Genomic DNA, 16,501 nt, shown 5'->3' with positions numbered 1-16,501 from the left:
GGCGTAAGTATATTACCGGTGAGGAGGTGGCCTGGCACATGTGGAGGGGGTTTCTTGAAATTGGATAACCCCTTTAAGGACTCATTCTCAAGCATTTTTTATATTCTGTTGTTTTTCAGATGTCCATTCATTACACCATGTTTCTGTTAATTTTGTATATAAATATAGCAGTTTCTTCAAACTGTGATATTAAGCATGAGGAAGAGATGTGAGTTGTCTCAGAAGCTCTCAATGTAACATTATTGCTTCTATTTTTGTAAGACATAAAAAGGTATTATACCTTCTAGACTAATTTTGTTTCTCTTAATGAGAGCAATAAACCTGTTTTCTACTGGCTTACACCGTACCTTTTTTTCTTTTAATTTAAAGGGTGTGATGTGTCTTAGGCTACATTCACACGTCAGTATTTTTCTATAATCCGAATTTCGGTCCGTTTTTTGCGGATCCGTTGTTCCTGAAAATGTTTCCGTATGTCATCCATTTTTGCGGATCCGCAAAAAACGGAAACATGTATACATTTCAGTAATCAAAAAAAGTTGTTTGGATTTCTTTTAAAAAAAAAAAAAAAAAATAATTGTGTTTCCAGGAACGGATTCCGCAAAAAACGGAAGACATACGGAATGACATCCGAATGTCTTCCGTTTTTTGCGGAACCATTGACTTTGCATTGTACCAGGATCCGATTTTTCAGGAACATAATAGGACATGTTTTATATTTAAACGGACATGCGGAACGGAACAACGGAAACGGACAGCACACATTGTGCTGTCCGATTTCTTCCAGGACTCATTGAAAATGAATGGGTCCTGATCTGGTCCTGATCTGTTCCGCAAAAAACGGAACAGATCAGGAAAGAAAAAACGGACGTGTGAATGGACCCTAAGATGGCAAGAGCTGGGCACAGCATAGCAGGCAGTTAAAGGACATATCTGTGAACTTTCAGTTTTAATTGTGCACAGTTCCCTGCTCATTTATCTCTGCAAAACACTTGTGGTATAAAAATGGTGACACCACCCCTTGAAAAATAACTTGAGGGGTGTAGCTTCCAAAATGGGGTCACTTATTGAGGATTTCCACTTTACTGGTACTTCAGGGGCTCTGCAAATATGATGAAGTGCCCAAAAACCATTACAGCAAAATCCATATTCCAAAAGCCCAAACGGTGCTCCTTCACTTCTGAGCCCTGCAGTGTGCCATATAAAGTAGTCAACAACCACATAATGTGTGCTGCCATATTCAGGATAAAATGGGTAACAAATGTCAGCATCCTTTTTCTCCTGTTACCCATTGTGAGAATTAAAAATTGGTGGCTAAAGCAACATTTTATTAGAAAAAATATAATTTTTCATATTCACAGCCAAGAGATTTTAAATTAGGCTACTTTCACACTTGCGTTCGGAGCGTATCCGTCTGGTATTTGTACAGACGGATCCGCTCCTATAATGCAAACGATGGTATCCGTTCAGACGGAACCGTCTGCATTATATTTCACTAAAAAAGTCTAAGTACAATTTGTATTCAGACGGATCCGTCCAGACTTTACATTGAAAGTACAATTTGTATTCAGACAGATCCGTCCAGACTTTACATTGAAAGTCAATGGGGGGCGGATCAGTTTGAAAAATGCACCATATTGTGTCACCTTCGAACGGATCCGCCCCCATTGACTTCCATTGTAACTCTGGACGGATCCGTTTGCCTCCGCACGGCCAGGCGGACACCTAAACGCTGCAAGCAGCGTTCAGGTGTCCGCCTGCTGAGCGGAGCGGAGGACAGACGGTGCCAGACTGATGCATTCTGGGCGGATCCGCATCCACTCAGAATGCATTAGGGCTGGACGGATGTGTTCGGGGCCGCTTGTAAGAGACTTCAAATGGAACTCACAAGCGGAGCCCCGAACGCTAATGTGAAAGTAGCCTTATTTGAAAAGCTTGTCAGGTCAAAGCCCTCACCACACCACTTAAATAGAGGGATGTAGTTTCCAAAATGTGGTCACTTATTGGGGGTTTCTGATGTAGGGGTATGTCAGGGTCACTTCACATGTGACATACAGTAGAACCCAAAAACTATTCCAGCATAATCTGCCCTACAAAAACCATATGGCGGTTTTTGAAATTTTCTTGAAAAATTGCTAAAATTCGAACAAATAAAATAACATTAATAAACTGATGCCAACATAAAGTAGACATATGGTGTATGTTAATTAATAACAATTTTGTGAGGTGTCACTGTCTTAGGGCTCATGCACGGCACCGTAGCCTGTTTAGTGGATCCACAAAACATGGACACCAACTGTGTGTCCTGCATTTTGTGGAACGGAACATCTTGTCCTCTATCGAACACTCCAATCCTTGTCCGTAAAACGGACAAGAATAGGGCATGTTCTATTTTTCTTTTGCAGGTGCCACGGATAGGACATACAGATGCGGATAGCACACGGTGTGCTGTCCGCATCTTTTGCAGCCCCATCAAAGTGAATGGGTCTGCACCCGAACCACACAAAATGCAGACCAAAATTACAGTCGTGTGAATGGGGTCTTAAAAGCAATGAAATTTGTAAAATTTTTAAAATAGCTAATTTTTCCAAATTGTCTGTAAATTTAGAATTTGTTAAGAAAGAAAGGTAAGACATCAACTCAGATTTACCACTAACATGAAGTACAATGTGTCACAAGAAAACCCTCTCAGAATGGCTTGGAGAAGTATAAGCATTCCAAAGTTACTATCATAGAAAATGACATGTCAGATTTACAAAAATAGGGTGAATCAGGAAAGGGTTAGGCCTTTTTCACACTACCGTTTTTTTTTTCCATTTTGCGGCCCGTTTTTAGCGTTTCGTATATGGTCTGTATACGGAATCATTCATTTCGATGGTTCCGCAAAAAAAACCTGAATGTACTCCATATGCATTCCGCTTCCGTATTTCCGTTCAAAGATAGAACATGTCCTATTATTGCCCACAAGTCACATTCCGTGGCTCCATTCAAGTCAATGGGTCCGCAAAAAAAACGGAACACATACGAAAATGCATCCATTCCATTTTTGCGGAACCATCTATTGAAAATGTTATGCCCAGCCCAATTTTTTCTATGTAATTACTGTATACTGTATATGCCATACAGAAAACGGAACAGAAAAACGGAACGGAAACAAAAAAACGGAACAACGGATCAGTGAAAAACAGACCGCAAAACACTGAAATAGCCATACGGTAGTGTGAAAGAGGTCTTAGGCCCCCTGCACACGAACGTGTGCACCCCGTTGCCGTATTGCGGACCGCATTTGCGGATCCGCAATACACGGGTGCCGTTCCGTGCGCATTCCGTATCACGGATGGGTCCACAAATCTGGAGATGCGGAATGGAAGCACGGAACGGAACCCTACGGAAGCACTACGGAGTGCTTCCGTGGGGTTTTGTCCCGTACTTCTGTTCCGCAAAAAGATAGAACATGTCCTATCTTTTTGCGGAACGGCCTGATCGCGGACACATTCAAGTGAATGGGTCCGCGATCTGCCGTGGCTGCACAACGGACTATGTTCGTGCATTGCGGCCCGCATTTTGCGGGCCGCAGCACGACCACGGGGTGCACACGTTCGTGTGCAGGGGGCCTTAAGCTGTAAGCCAAGCTAGAGAACAAGTTGAGAACAGCGGGTTCAGCCAACAATACATGAATGTGTATGTGAATGTAGCCTAAGGCTGGGTTCACACCTGAGCGTTTTACAGCGCGTTCAAATGCGCTGTAAAACGCTCAACACATGAAAACCAATGCTTCCCTATGGCCCTGGTTCACACTTGAGCGTTTTACAGCGCGTTTGAACGCACTGAAAAACGCCCTACGCTCAAAAAAGTTCTTGAGCTTCTTTGGGGCGTTTTGTTGCGCGTTCCCGTACATAGACTTTCGGGAACGCGCGACAATGGGTGTTCGCTTGTCTCTGTATGCGCGATTGTAAACGCCGGTAAAATCGCGCATACAGAGCGCTCCTTTCAGAACCCAGGGTAAAAGTGGTGTCACACGCATTTTCTGGAAAATTATTAGATATTTGAGCTAAAGACAGAAGTGGGTTAAAAAATGAGAGATATAAAAGAAGGATATTGGATGCTTTCACTTATATGCTTTTGGTGGTGTTTTTTTAACATTTATGGGAAAAATGAAACGCAGGATACACACTCGTTATTTTGCCACTTGCTACTTTTTGTTCATTAGGTTACTTTTTTGTCTTTCTGATGGCTTTTTCTGCAAGCATTATTACATTTCTTACTATAGGGAAAAACACACCAGAAATAAAACGCAGTTCACACTGAAATGTTGAAAAAAAAAAAAAAGGCCACCAAAAAAACAGATGCCCTAAAGCTACTTTCACACTAGCATTTGGGAGATCTGGCCACCAAAAAAATGCATAAAACGGTCCATATAAGGAACGCAAAAAACCTTCGTGTGAACGAGCCCTTAAAGTTAATGGGGCCGGACAGCATACATGTAGCTGCCTGCCGGATCTCCACACATGCACTTATACTGCCATTTTTTCAGTAGTCAAAAAAGCCCTGTTTCAGATTCGCTTGGATGATGGGCCTTAGGCTAGTTTCACATCTGCATTTTTAAATCCGGCAAGCTGTTCCTTCAGAGGTCCATGCACTATTTTTTGTCTGCGTGAAATCCGGCACCCATGATAGAAAAGGTCCAGATCCCTGTCAGATCCCACTGTAGTCGATGGGGATCTGGCGGTGCACGACCCTATCCTATTCCTCAGCCAGGATAGCCTGACAAACTTAAAGGGAGTCTTTCACCTTAACTGTCCATTATAGAACACTAACCCCATGATCTGCATTATAGTCCCCATATTAGAATGCTACTTACTGTATAGCTGTCCGTCGATTATGTTAATTAGGTTCTAAAGGTGTCCAGGTGCGGCGCTCAAGCGGCCGGTGCCCAGGCCCCTCATCGCTTTTCATATGAAACCCCTCCCCTTTCACCCCTCTGGCCCCCCCTAGGTTCTTCAGAAATCCAGCGCCATTTACAAGATTCGCCGTGCCTGCGCACTTCATTCCGCATTATGGGCAGAGGCACAGGCTGACTAGATGTACGGGCCGGCACATGCGCATTAATTGCTCTTGTGCCTCTGCCCATAATGGGGAATGAAGTGCGCAGGCACAGCAAATCTTGTGAATTTCATTTCTTCCAATAAAAAGTTGCTTTAGCCCCAAATTTCTCATTTTCACAAGGGGTAACAGGAGAAAAAGCACTCCATAGTTTGTTACCCATTTTCTCCTGAATACGGCAACACCCCATGTGTGGTGGTAAACTGCAGTGTGGGCACATGGCAGGATTCAGAACAGAAGGAGCGTCATATGGCTTTTGCATCGCAGAATTCGATGGATTGGTTTACAAGCACCATTGATTTAAATTTTTTGAGTGATCGTCTTATGTGGGGGCTCATTTTTTGCGGGATGAGATGACAGTTTGATTGGTACCATTTTAGGGTACATAAGACTTTTTGATTGCTTGGTATTACACTTTTTGTGAGGGGAAAGTTACCCAAAAATTGCTATTTTGGCACAGTTTTTTTTTTTTTACTGCGTTCACCTGACAGGGTGGATAATGTGATATCTTTATAGAGCTGGTTGATACAGACGCAGCAATACCTAATATGTATAGTTTTCTTTCTTTTTTATTATGGGAAAAGAACACTTTATTTTTTTTACTTTAAACTTGTATTTTTTTTAATTATGCAAAACTTTATTTTAACTTTTTTTTTCTTTTCCACAACTTCTGGGGTCTGATTCCCTCTCCAATGCATTACAATACATCTGTATTGTAATGCATTGGCTGTAAGTGCATCACTCATCAGGCTGCCATTCCAGCCATCGGGTCCCAATCACAGCAGCATGGGGACCCGATGGGAATAGGGAGGGAGCTCCCTTCCTCCACACTCCCCACGGTCAGCGCTGACCGGGGCATAGTGAGAGTTAATGCGCCAGCATCAGTGTTTTCACCGATGTTGGCTCATACAGCAGGGGTCCGGCTAATGAGAACAGCCGGTCCTCTGCACCCACCCAATCAGCGCGCCGTAGTACTACAGCGCTGGTCGGGAAGTCACTTCCCACAGCGCCGTACTATTACGGCGCTGGTTGGGAAGGGGTTAATGGCGTTTTCCCCCTATAGTGATGACAAAATGGCAAAAGCTACAGCAAGGACAAAAAACTCCACCTAATGAACAAAAACGTCAAGAGCAAAAAAACACTTGTGTGTCCCGTGTTTCATAATTCCCACAGACTTTCAGCTCACACCTGGAGCCAGCAAAAAAAAAATGGTGCAAAAATATACCTATAACATGCAAAAGTGCCAAAAAGCGCCATTGAAAACCTTCATGTGAACCCACCCTTAGGCCTCTTTCACACGAGTACGTTTTCAACGCGGGTTCAATGCGTGACGTGAACACATAGCACCCGCACTGAATCCTGACCCATCCTGTGTACATGAGCGGGTTTTTTTCACGCATCAGTTCTGCGTTGTGTGAAAATCGCAGCATGTTCTATATTCCTTGTTTTTCACGAAGCCCTGGCCCCATAGAAGTGAATGGGGCTTCAGTGAAAAACGCATTGCATCCGGAAGCAAGTGCGGATGCAATTAATTTTTCACTGATGGTTGCTAGGAGATGTTGTTTGTAAACCTTCAGTTTTTTATCACGTGTTTTTTTTAAACGCATCAAAACGCATTGCACCCGCTCGGAAAAAAACTGAATGCAATCGCAGACAAAACTGCACACAAAGTAACTTCCGTTTATTTTTTGCGGACCCGCTGAAATGATTGGTTCCGTATACGGTCCCCAAAAAAATGGAACGGACATGGAAAGAAAATAAGTTTGTGTGCATGAGCCCTTCCACATATTTGTTAATGGGAATATCCCTACAGCATCCGAGGGCTATCAGCCAGTTTCCCAGAAACCTGCAGTGACATAGGCGTAGTGGAATTACTACTGCAGAACCTGTAGAGATGTAATTACTCCTAAAAAAACTATTTTGCTAGTTTGACACTAGTGTTCAGAAATCCGGCAGGGGCGTCCTGCTGAAGTTCTCTGGATCCGGCATTGCTGGTTTTAGTGCAGAGGTATTTGTCCGGCCAATCCTCCATATTTGCCGGGTTGGGGCCGGATCTCCACCGGTCCCCATTATAATTAAAGGGGTTATCCAATATCATAAACAGCCCCCCCATGTGCCGCACCCTTCAGAGGGAATATACTTACCCCTCTCCTAGTCCCCGCACCGTCGCTGCTGCTTCTCCCCGTACGCAGATGAAAACATCCGGTGTTGGAGGGGGGGCATCCAATGGCAGACGAGACGGGACGAGCTTCCCTAGCATGTCACCCGCGACGCTAGGGAGGCTCCCCCCAGACACCGGGTGTTTTCATCCGTGTACAGGGAGAAGCAGCAGCGGCAGTACGGGGACCAGGAGCGGGGTACGTATATTCCCTCTGAGGGGCCCGGCACATGGGGGGGCTGTTTATGATATTGGATAACCCCTTTAATGTGGCTGGCAGGCATTCGGCACCCAGAGAGCTCCGGCTATTCTCTGCTGGAACAGCCTGCCGGATCTCTGAACGCGAGTGTAAAACGAATAATCTGATAGCATACTTTCTTTCATGTAGTTATACCATCAATTTCCATTATTTTTTATTTATATTATTTGGTATTTAAAATGTAGTTTATTTGGTCGATGTATTAAAGGGGTTATCCAAACTATAAAACAGGCCCCTCATACAGATCATCATTACCCCGCGTCGCTCCTGATCCCTGCACGGCCGCCACTGAATATCCCTGTCATGTGAGTCAAAAACATCTGCCAACGGGGGAGCAGGTAATAACAGGCCGCGAAGGGGACGAGCCTCCATAGCATCGCGGGTGTCACTAGGGAGGCTCATCCCCATCGCAGCCTCCTATTGGCTACTCCCCCCATTGTATGTATTGATCCGCGCACTGGGGAGATGCAGCGGAAGCTGTGCGGGGTTCACGAGCGACGCGGGTGCTGGGGTAAGTATACTCTATATCAGGGGCCCGGACATTGGGGGGCATGTTTTATAGTTTGGATAACCCCTTTAATGCTATTACAGTCGTTTTTTCGACACTATTTAAGGCCTCATGCACACGACAGTGTTTTTTCACTGTCAGTGATTTGGCTTCAGTGGTCCGTGTCCGATTTTTCTTCAGTTGTGTGTTTCCTTGTGTCTTCCTTTTTTTTGTCTGACAGGGGGGAAAAAAAGGAAGGTTAATGAAAAGTGTCATTTTATTGCACGGACGCGGACACGGATGACATACCAGTTGTGCATCCGTTTTTTTTTTTGACGGACCCATTGACTTGAATGGATTGGTCCTCCGTTTTCCACTGACAAGAATAGGACAGGTTATATTTTTTTGACGGACTGGAATCACGGATCACAGACGCGGAGATAAAACGGAGGACTATCAGGTTTTTTTCACAGCTCCATAGAAACGAATGGGACCTCCGCTAAACTGTGAAAAATGACGGAACGGACGCAGATGCACACAGCGGTCGTGTGCATGAGGCCTAAAAAAAAAAAATCTGCTATATTATAAGGGACTTTATAAGGGACGACAAAAACACTTTTACATCATGACTTGTTCCTTGAGCTGTGATCCTCCTCTTGATCTAATACAGAGCCTGTCCCCTGTATGTGGGGTGACGGGGCTAGGGTTACCGCTATGTCATCCACATCCCCTTCAAAAGTACAGTTTAGTTTCCATAATTTGAAAAATGTCACCATGAAAACCTATCCTGTTGTTATAGGCTTTCATTGTACAAAAAGAACTATCAGTCTAGATCAGGGACCCTACGAATAAAACTAACCTTTATTGAGAGATATACCTTAAAATCAAAGGGAAATCAAAGAAAACACCTTCCTAAAATACACCGTCCCAATGAATATAAATCTGCACACACCACTCAGTGACCAATGTTAAAGAGGGCGCCGGTGCGCTGTTAGACCCAGCTGCGTGGTCACTGGGGTGCAGACTAATTCATCAAAAATGATACAAGCCGCTGGCCTCATATACAGAGGCAGAGGCCACTCCAGTGCTGTTTGCCGTGGCCTCTGCATATGAGGCCGGCAGCTTGTATGTTGCATGTTTGAACCCTGTTGAAGTAATGCTCCTGATGAGCCATTATCTGGAAAACGCGTCAAGCAGAGCGACTTGAACAGTCAGGGGGGCCATATGTGTACAGTTAGGTTACCAAGTTGATTCGTGCCCCTATCACAGCTACTGCCTGCACGTGTCTATACAGTGGACGCGCGCTCTGTATTGGTAGGCTCAGGGCCGCCATCAGGGGGGTAAAGCCGATACCCCAGTAAGGAGCCTGGACCCAGGGGGGGGCGGCCGATCCAGAGCCTTTTTTTTTTGTGTGTCAGTTAACTTTAAATCAGCGCTTATATCTATCTTACACTGACTCAGCTACAGTAACAGGCAGTGCGGGCGCTGCTCACTCACTGACGTCACGCGCCTGCTCCTCCCACTAGGCGGCACAGGCGCGTGATGTCAGTGAGTGAGCGCTGCCGCCTGCACTGCCTGTTACTGGAGGGAGCTGAATGTAAGGTAGTAAAGAGATGAGTGCTGATTTAAAGTTACTGTCTGCAGGATACAGATTACAGTTTAAAAATGTATACTACTGTGAGCGGCGGGGAGGGGTATTTATGGATGGCGGCACTATTATAGGGAGGGGGATCCATGGATGACACTGTTATGGGGATCCAGACTGTGGATGGCACTGTTATGGGGGTGGGGTCTGTGGATGACACTTATGGGGGGGGGGAATCTGTAGATGACACTTATGGGGGGGATCTGTGGATGACACTGTTATGGAGGGGGATCTGTGGATAACACATAGCATAAGATGCTATATACGGTATGTGTCATCCACAGATCCCCCTCCATAACAGTGTCATCCACAGATCCCCCCCATAACAGTGTCATGCACAGATCCCCCCCATAACAGTGTCATGCACAGATCCCCCCCATAAGTGTCATCCACAGATTTCCCCCCCATAACAGTGTCATCCACAGATCCCCTATAATAGTGTCATCCACAGATCCCCCTCCATAAGATGCCATATATGGTATGTGTAATCCACAGATCCCCCTCCATAACAGTGTCGTCCACAGAACCCCCTCCATAACAGTGTCATCCAGATACCCCCCATAACAGTGTCATCCGCAGATACCCCCCATAACAGTGTCATCCGCAGATACCCCCCATAACAGTGTCATCCGCAGATACCCCCCATAACAGTGCCATCCACAAAAAGGGGCGGGTTAAAGGGTGTTGTCAATGGGCTGAGTCAAGGGGGGGCGACAAAAGGGGTGGGGGGGCCCAGGGCTTGAGCTGTGTTAGGGGCCCCAAAATTTCTGATGGCAGCCCTGGGTAGGCTGTTAGACATGGGCAGAGGTTTATCAACTTGAGTAAGGCTACTTTCACACTCGCGTTTGGTGCGGATCCATCATGGATCTGCACAGACGGATCCATCATGGATCTGCACAGACGGATCCATCATGGATCTGCACAGACGGATCCGTTCAGATAATACAACCGTCTGCATCCGTTCAGAATGGATCAGTTTGTATTATCTGTAACATATCCAGGACGGATCCATCTTGAACACCATTGAAAGTCAATGGAGGACGGATCCATTTTCTATTGTGCCAGAGAAAACGGATCCATCCCCGTTGACTTGCATTGTGTGTCAGGACGGATCCGTTTGGTTCAGTTTCGTCAGACGGACACCAAAATGCTACAAGCAGAGTTTTGGTGTCCGCCTCCAAAGCGGAATGGAGACGGAACGGAGGCAAACTGATGCATTTTGAGCGGATCCTTTTCCGTTTTGGACCGCGTGTGAGAGCCCTGAACGGATCTCACAAACGGAAGGCCAAAACGCAAGTGTGAAAGTAGCCTTAGGTGGGATGTTACCTGTAGCAGTTGATTAGTAGCATTGTTTCTATCGTCCCTGAGTACTAAGCCCATCATTTGTGATGAATTAGTCTGCACCCCAGTGACCGCGCAGCTGGGTCTAATAGCGCTACAGCGCACCGCTGCCCTCATTAATTCATTGGACGGTGTATTTTGGGGAGTTTTTCCTTTGTCTTCCCTTTGATTTTAAGGTATATCTCAATAAAGGTTAGTTTTATTCATAGCGTCCCTTCAGTGAATGGTATTGATAGTGGGAGGCAATTACGCTTTTGTTCACTCAGTGAAATTAGATCAGGGATGCCCAACCTACGGCTCTCCCGCTGTTGCAAAACTACAACTCCCAACATCCCCGATATCTGTAGGCTGCAAGTAGGGTTTCTACACTTTCTCCACACCAGGCTTGGAAAGGGGGTGGGGCTTGTCAGAAAATGGGTGTGGCTTTGTGGGAAAGGGCAGGGCCTAGGATGCACTGTCTAAGGCAGGCATCCTCAAACTGCAGCCCTCCAGCTGTTGCAAAACTACAACTCCCAGCATGCCTGAACAGCCTACAGGTATCAGTCTACAGCAGGGCATTGTGGGAGTTGTAGTTTTACAACAGCTGGAGGGCTGCAGTTTGAGGATGCCTGGTCTAAGGCTACTTTCACACTGGCGTTTTGTCTTTCCGTTTGTGAGATCAGTCATGGGATCTCACAAGCGGTCCAAAACAGATCAGTTTGCATTCTAAATGGAAAAAGGATCCGCTCAGAATGCATCAGTTTGCCTCCCTACCGTCTCCATTCCGCTTTGGAGGCGGACAACAAAACGCTGCCTGCAGCGTTTTGGTGTCCGTCTGACGAAACTAAGCCAAACTGATCCGTTCGGACACACAATGTAAGTCAATGGGGACACTGGCACAATAGAAAACGGATCCGTCCTCCATTGACTTTCAATGGTCTTCAAGACGGATCCGTTTTGGCTATGTTACAGATAATACAAACGGATCCGTTCTGAACAGATCTGTTTATGATGGATCCGCACAAAACGCGAGTGTGAAAGTAGCCTAACCTTACACATCTTTAGTATTAGTAAATCTGGTCCAGTGTGTGACCCTTAGGGCTCATGCACACGAACGTATTTTTTTTCTGTGTCCATTCTGGGTTTTTTTGTGGACCGTCTGCGGAACCATTCATTTCAATGGGTCGGCAAAAACAAAACAGAAGTTACTCCGTGTGGATTCTGCTTCCTTATATCCGTTCCGCAAAATTATAGAACACGTCCTATTATTGTCCGTATAACAGACAAGGATAGTACTGCTCTATTAGGGGCCAGTTCTGTTCCACAAAATACAGAATACACATGGACGTCATCCGTATTTTTGGCAGACCGCAAAATACAAACGGTCGTGTGCATGAGCCCTTATCTAAGGTCAGTCAGCACTATTATGTCTGATAGAACATCGTGCACCATCCATGATGGAAGCCCAGCGGACCCCATTATATTCCATTGGGTGCTGTCCTGCATAAACAGCACAGATGTGAACAGAACCCTAGGGTAGCTATATAAAGCAGTGGTGGACAACCCGTGGATTTCTATCTGATGTGACACTACAACTCCCAGCATGACCAGGTCCACCTTGGGTTTATGGCTGGTGAGCAGGACACGCCCTCCACATCCCTGTCATCCAATCGGCCGGCACTGGCCATCTATCTCTCCTCCCCTTTATAAAGCTAGAGAAGTACAAGACACAAAAAAAAAAAAAAAAAAAAAAAAAAGCAGAGAAGTGAAGAGAGGGGGAAAGGGAGCCAGAACACATCCCTGCGGAAGAATGAATCACTTCCCCTCCGAGCAGCGCACTGTGCCAGTCCCAGCCCTCGTCTTGTAGTTGTGCCGGTGCCGTCCTCCTAACCCTGTGCCGCCGCCTCTCTCCTCTCCAGGATGCTGCGGACTCTGAGCGACTGGTTCTGGTCGGAGAGGATCTGGTTGCCGTGTAACTACACCTGGGATGACTTTCAGAACAGCGAAGGCACCGGCGCCGCGTCCACGTCCCAGCTCCTCGTCACCCTGCCGCTCGCCCTGCTCTTCATGCTGCTCAGACACGGCTTTGAGAGGTAAGTCGCCAGCCCGTCCACGAAGACGGAGATCCGCTGTCACACCCAGTGCACACACGGACACACAACGCACTGGGGCAGTTGCCGGTCACAGCCAATCAAATACAACCTTTTATAATTTTGGGAAAATGAAAGCAGCCACCTAATTGGTTGTTCTTGGACACGGCTCAACTTTTCCTTTAAATACCGGTATTTTACATCTCTCCTGTGTGCGCCACCTCTGATCCATTACACAGTACTGGACTACACACACACACACACAGTACTGGACTACACACACACACAGTACTGGACTACACACACACACAGTACTGGACTACACACACACACAGTACTGGACTACACACACACACACAGTACTTGACTACACACACACACACAGTACTGGACTACACAACACACAACATACACACACACACACACACAGTACTGGACTACACACACACACACACACACACACAGTACTGGACTACACACACACACACACACACACACACACAGTACTGGACTACACACACACACACACACACACACACACACAGTACTGGACTACACACACACACACACACACACACACACACAGTACTGGACTACACACACACACACACAAGTACTGGACTACACACACACACACACAGTACTGGACTACACACACACACACACACAGTACTGGACTACACACACACACACACACACAGTACTGGACTACACACACACACACACACACAGTACTGGACTACACACACACACACACACACAGTACTGGACTACACACACACACACACACACAGTACTGGACTACACACACACACACACACACAGTACTGGACTACACACACACACACACACAGTACTGGACTACACACACACACACACACAGTACTGGACTACACACACACACACACACAGTACTGGACTACACACACACACACACAGTACTGGACTACACACACACCCACACACACACACAGTACTGGACTACACCACACACACACACACAGTATGGACTACACACACACCACACACACACAGTACTGGACTACACACACACAACCACACAGTACTGGACTACACACACACACACACACAGTACTGGACTACACACACACACACACACACACAGTACTGGATCTACACACACACACACACACAGTACTGGACTACCACACACACACACACAGTACTGGACTACACACACACACACACACACACACAGTACTGGACTACACACACACACACACACAGTACTGGACTACACACACACACACACACACAGTACTGGACTACCACACCACACACACACACACACCACAGTACTGGACTACACACACACACACACAGTACTGGACTACACACACACACACAACACAGTACTGGACTACACACACACACACACACACACAGTCACTGGACTACACACACACACACACACAGTACTGGACTACACACACACACACCACACAGTACTGGACTACACACACACACAGTACTGGACTACACACCACACACACACACACACACAGTACTGGACTACACACACACACACACACACACACACACACACACAGTACTGGACTACACACACACACACCACAGTACTGGACTACACACACACACACACACACACAGTACTGGACTACACACACACACACACACACAGTACTGGACTACACACACACACAGTACTGGACTACACACACACACACACACACACACAGTACTGGACTACACACACACACACACAGTACTGGACTACACACACACACACCACACAGTACTGGACTACACACACACACACACACAGTACTGGACTACACACACACCACACAGAGTACTGGACTACACACACACACACACAGTACTGGACTACACACACACACACACAGTACTGGACTACACACACAGTACTGGACTACACACACAGTACTGGACTACACACACACTACTACACACACAGTACTGGACTACACACACACACACACAGTACTGGACTACACACACACACACACACACAGTACTGGACTAAACACACACACACACACACAGTACTGGACTACACACACACACACACACACAGTACTGGACTACACACACACACACACACACACACACACACACACAGTACTGGACTACACACACACACACAGTACTGGACTACACACACACACACACACACACAGTACTGGACTACACACACACACACAGTACTGGACTACACACACACACACACACAGTACTGGACCACACACACACACAGTACTGGACTACACACACACACACAGTACTGGACTACACACACACACACACACACACACAGTACTGGACTACACACACACACACACACACACACACAGTACTGGACTACACACACACACAGTACTGGACTACACACACACACAGTACTGGACTACACACACACACACACACACACAGTACTGGACTACACACACACACACACACACAGTACTGGACTACACACACACACACAGTACTGGACTACACAGTACTGGACTACACAGTACTGGACTACACACCTGTATACTAAACATACAAGCTACTAGACTACACACACAATACTGGATAACATTCCTGTATACTACGCACACACACATTACTGGAAGATACAATTGTATACTACGGCCACATACTCCTGTGAGACGCACCTATACACTACTGGACGGCACACCTGTATACTATAAACCCATTCTACGTTCACACTGCTGGACTACACCTATATCCTATACTGCTGGACTACACCTATATCCTATACTGCTGGACTACACCTATATCCTATACTGCTGGACTACACCTATATCCTATACTGCTGGACTACTGACTACACACACTACTGGACTATATACCTGTATACTACACACACTACTGGACTATATACCTGTATACTACACACACTACTGGACTATATACCTGTATACTACACACACTACTGGACTATATACCTGTATACTACACACACTACTGGACTATATACCTGTATACTACACACACACTGCTGTACCACACACCTGTATACTGCACACGCACACTGCTGTAGCACACACCTGTATACTGCGCACACACTCCACTATAGAACACACCTGTATACTGTGCACTCTACTGTGGAACACACCTGTATACTGTGCACTCTACTGTGGAACACACCTGTATACTATACACACAAACTACTGTAGAACACAGCTGTATACTGTACTGTTTCATTTTCTTAATTCCTGGAGAACACAATCTATATACAATGTGGGGGAGATTTATCAGAACTAGTGTAAAGGAAAACCAGCTTAGTTGCCCATAGCAACCAATCGGATTCCCTCTTCCATTTTCCAAAGGCGCTCTGAAAATTTAAGTGGCATCTGATTGGTTGCTATGGGCAACTAATCTGGTTTTCTTTTACTCCAGTTTTGATCTGCTCCTGTATGTATACACT

General features: G+C 46.1%; 1 protein-coding gene across 2 annotated transcripts in view; it reads left to right on the top strand.

The window, feature by feature from the left end:
* The window catches only part of CERS3 (ceramide synthase 3), a 162,778-nt gene that overhangs the window by 78,191 nt on the left and 68,086 nt on the right, over positions 1 to 16,501 (top strand). Inside the window, exon 3 of one of the 2 annotated variants that reach the window (XM_044279414.1) lies at positions 12,889 to 13,062. The exons of the other annotated variant lie outside the window; for it this stretch is intronic. Coding sequence (XP_044135349.1) covers positions 12,890 to 13,062 — 173 coding nt within the window. The 5' untranslated portion in view covers position 12,889. The remainder of the gene's footprint in view (positions 1 to 12,888; positions 13,063 to 16,501) is intronic. 2 annotated transcript variants of the gene reach the window in all.

Source organism: Bufo gargarizans, chromosome 2 (genome assembly GCF_014858855.1).
Source record: "Bufo gargarizans isolate SCDJY-AF-19 chromosome 2, ASM1485885v1, whole genome shotgun sequence".
Classification (NCBI taxonomy): Eukaryota; Metazoa; Chordata; class Amphibia; order Anura; family Bufonidae; genus Bufo; species Bufo gargarizans.
Note: the sequence above shows the minus strand (reverse complement) of the source record. Positions and strands in the feature narration are given on the sequence as shown.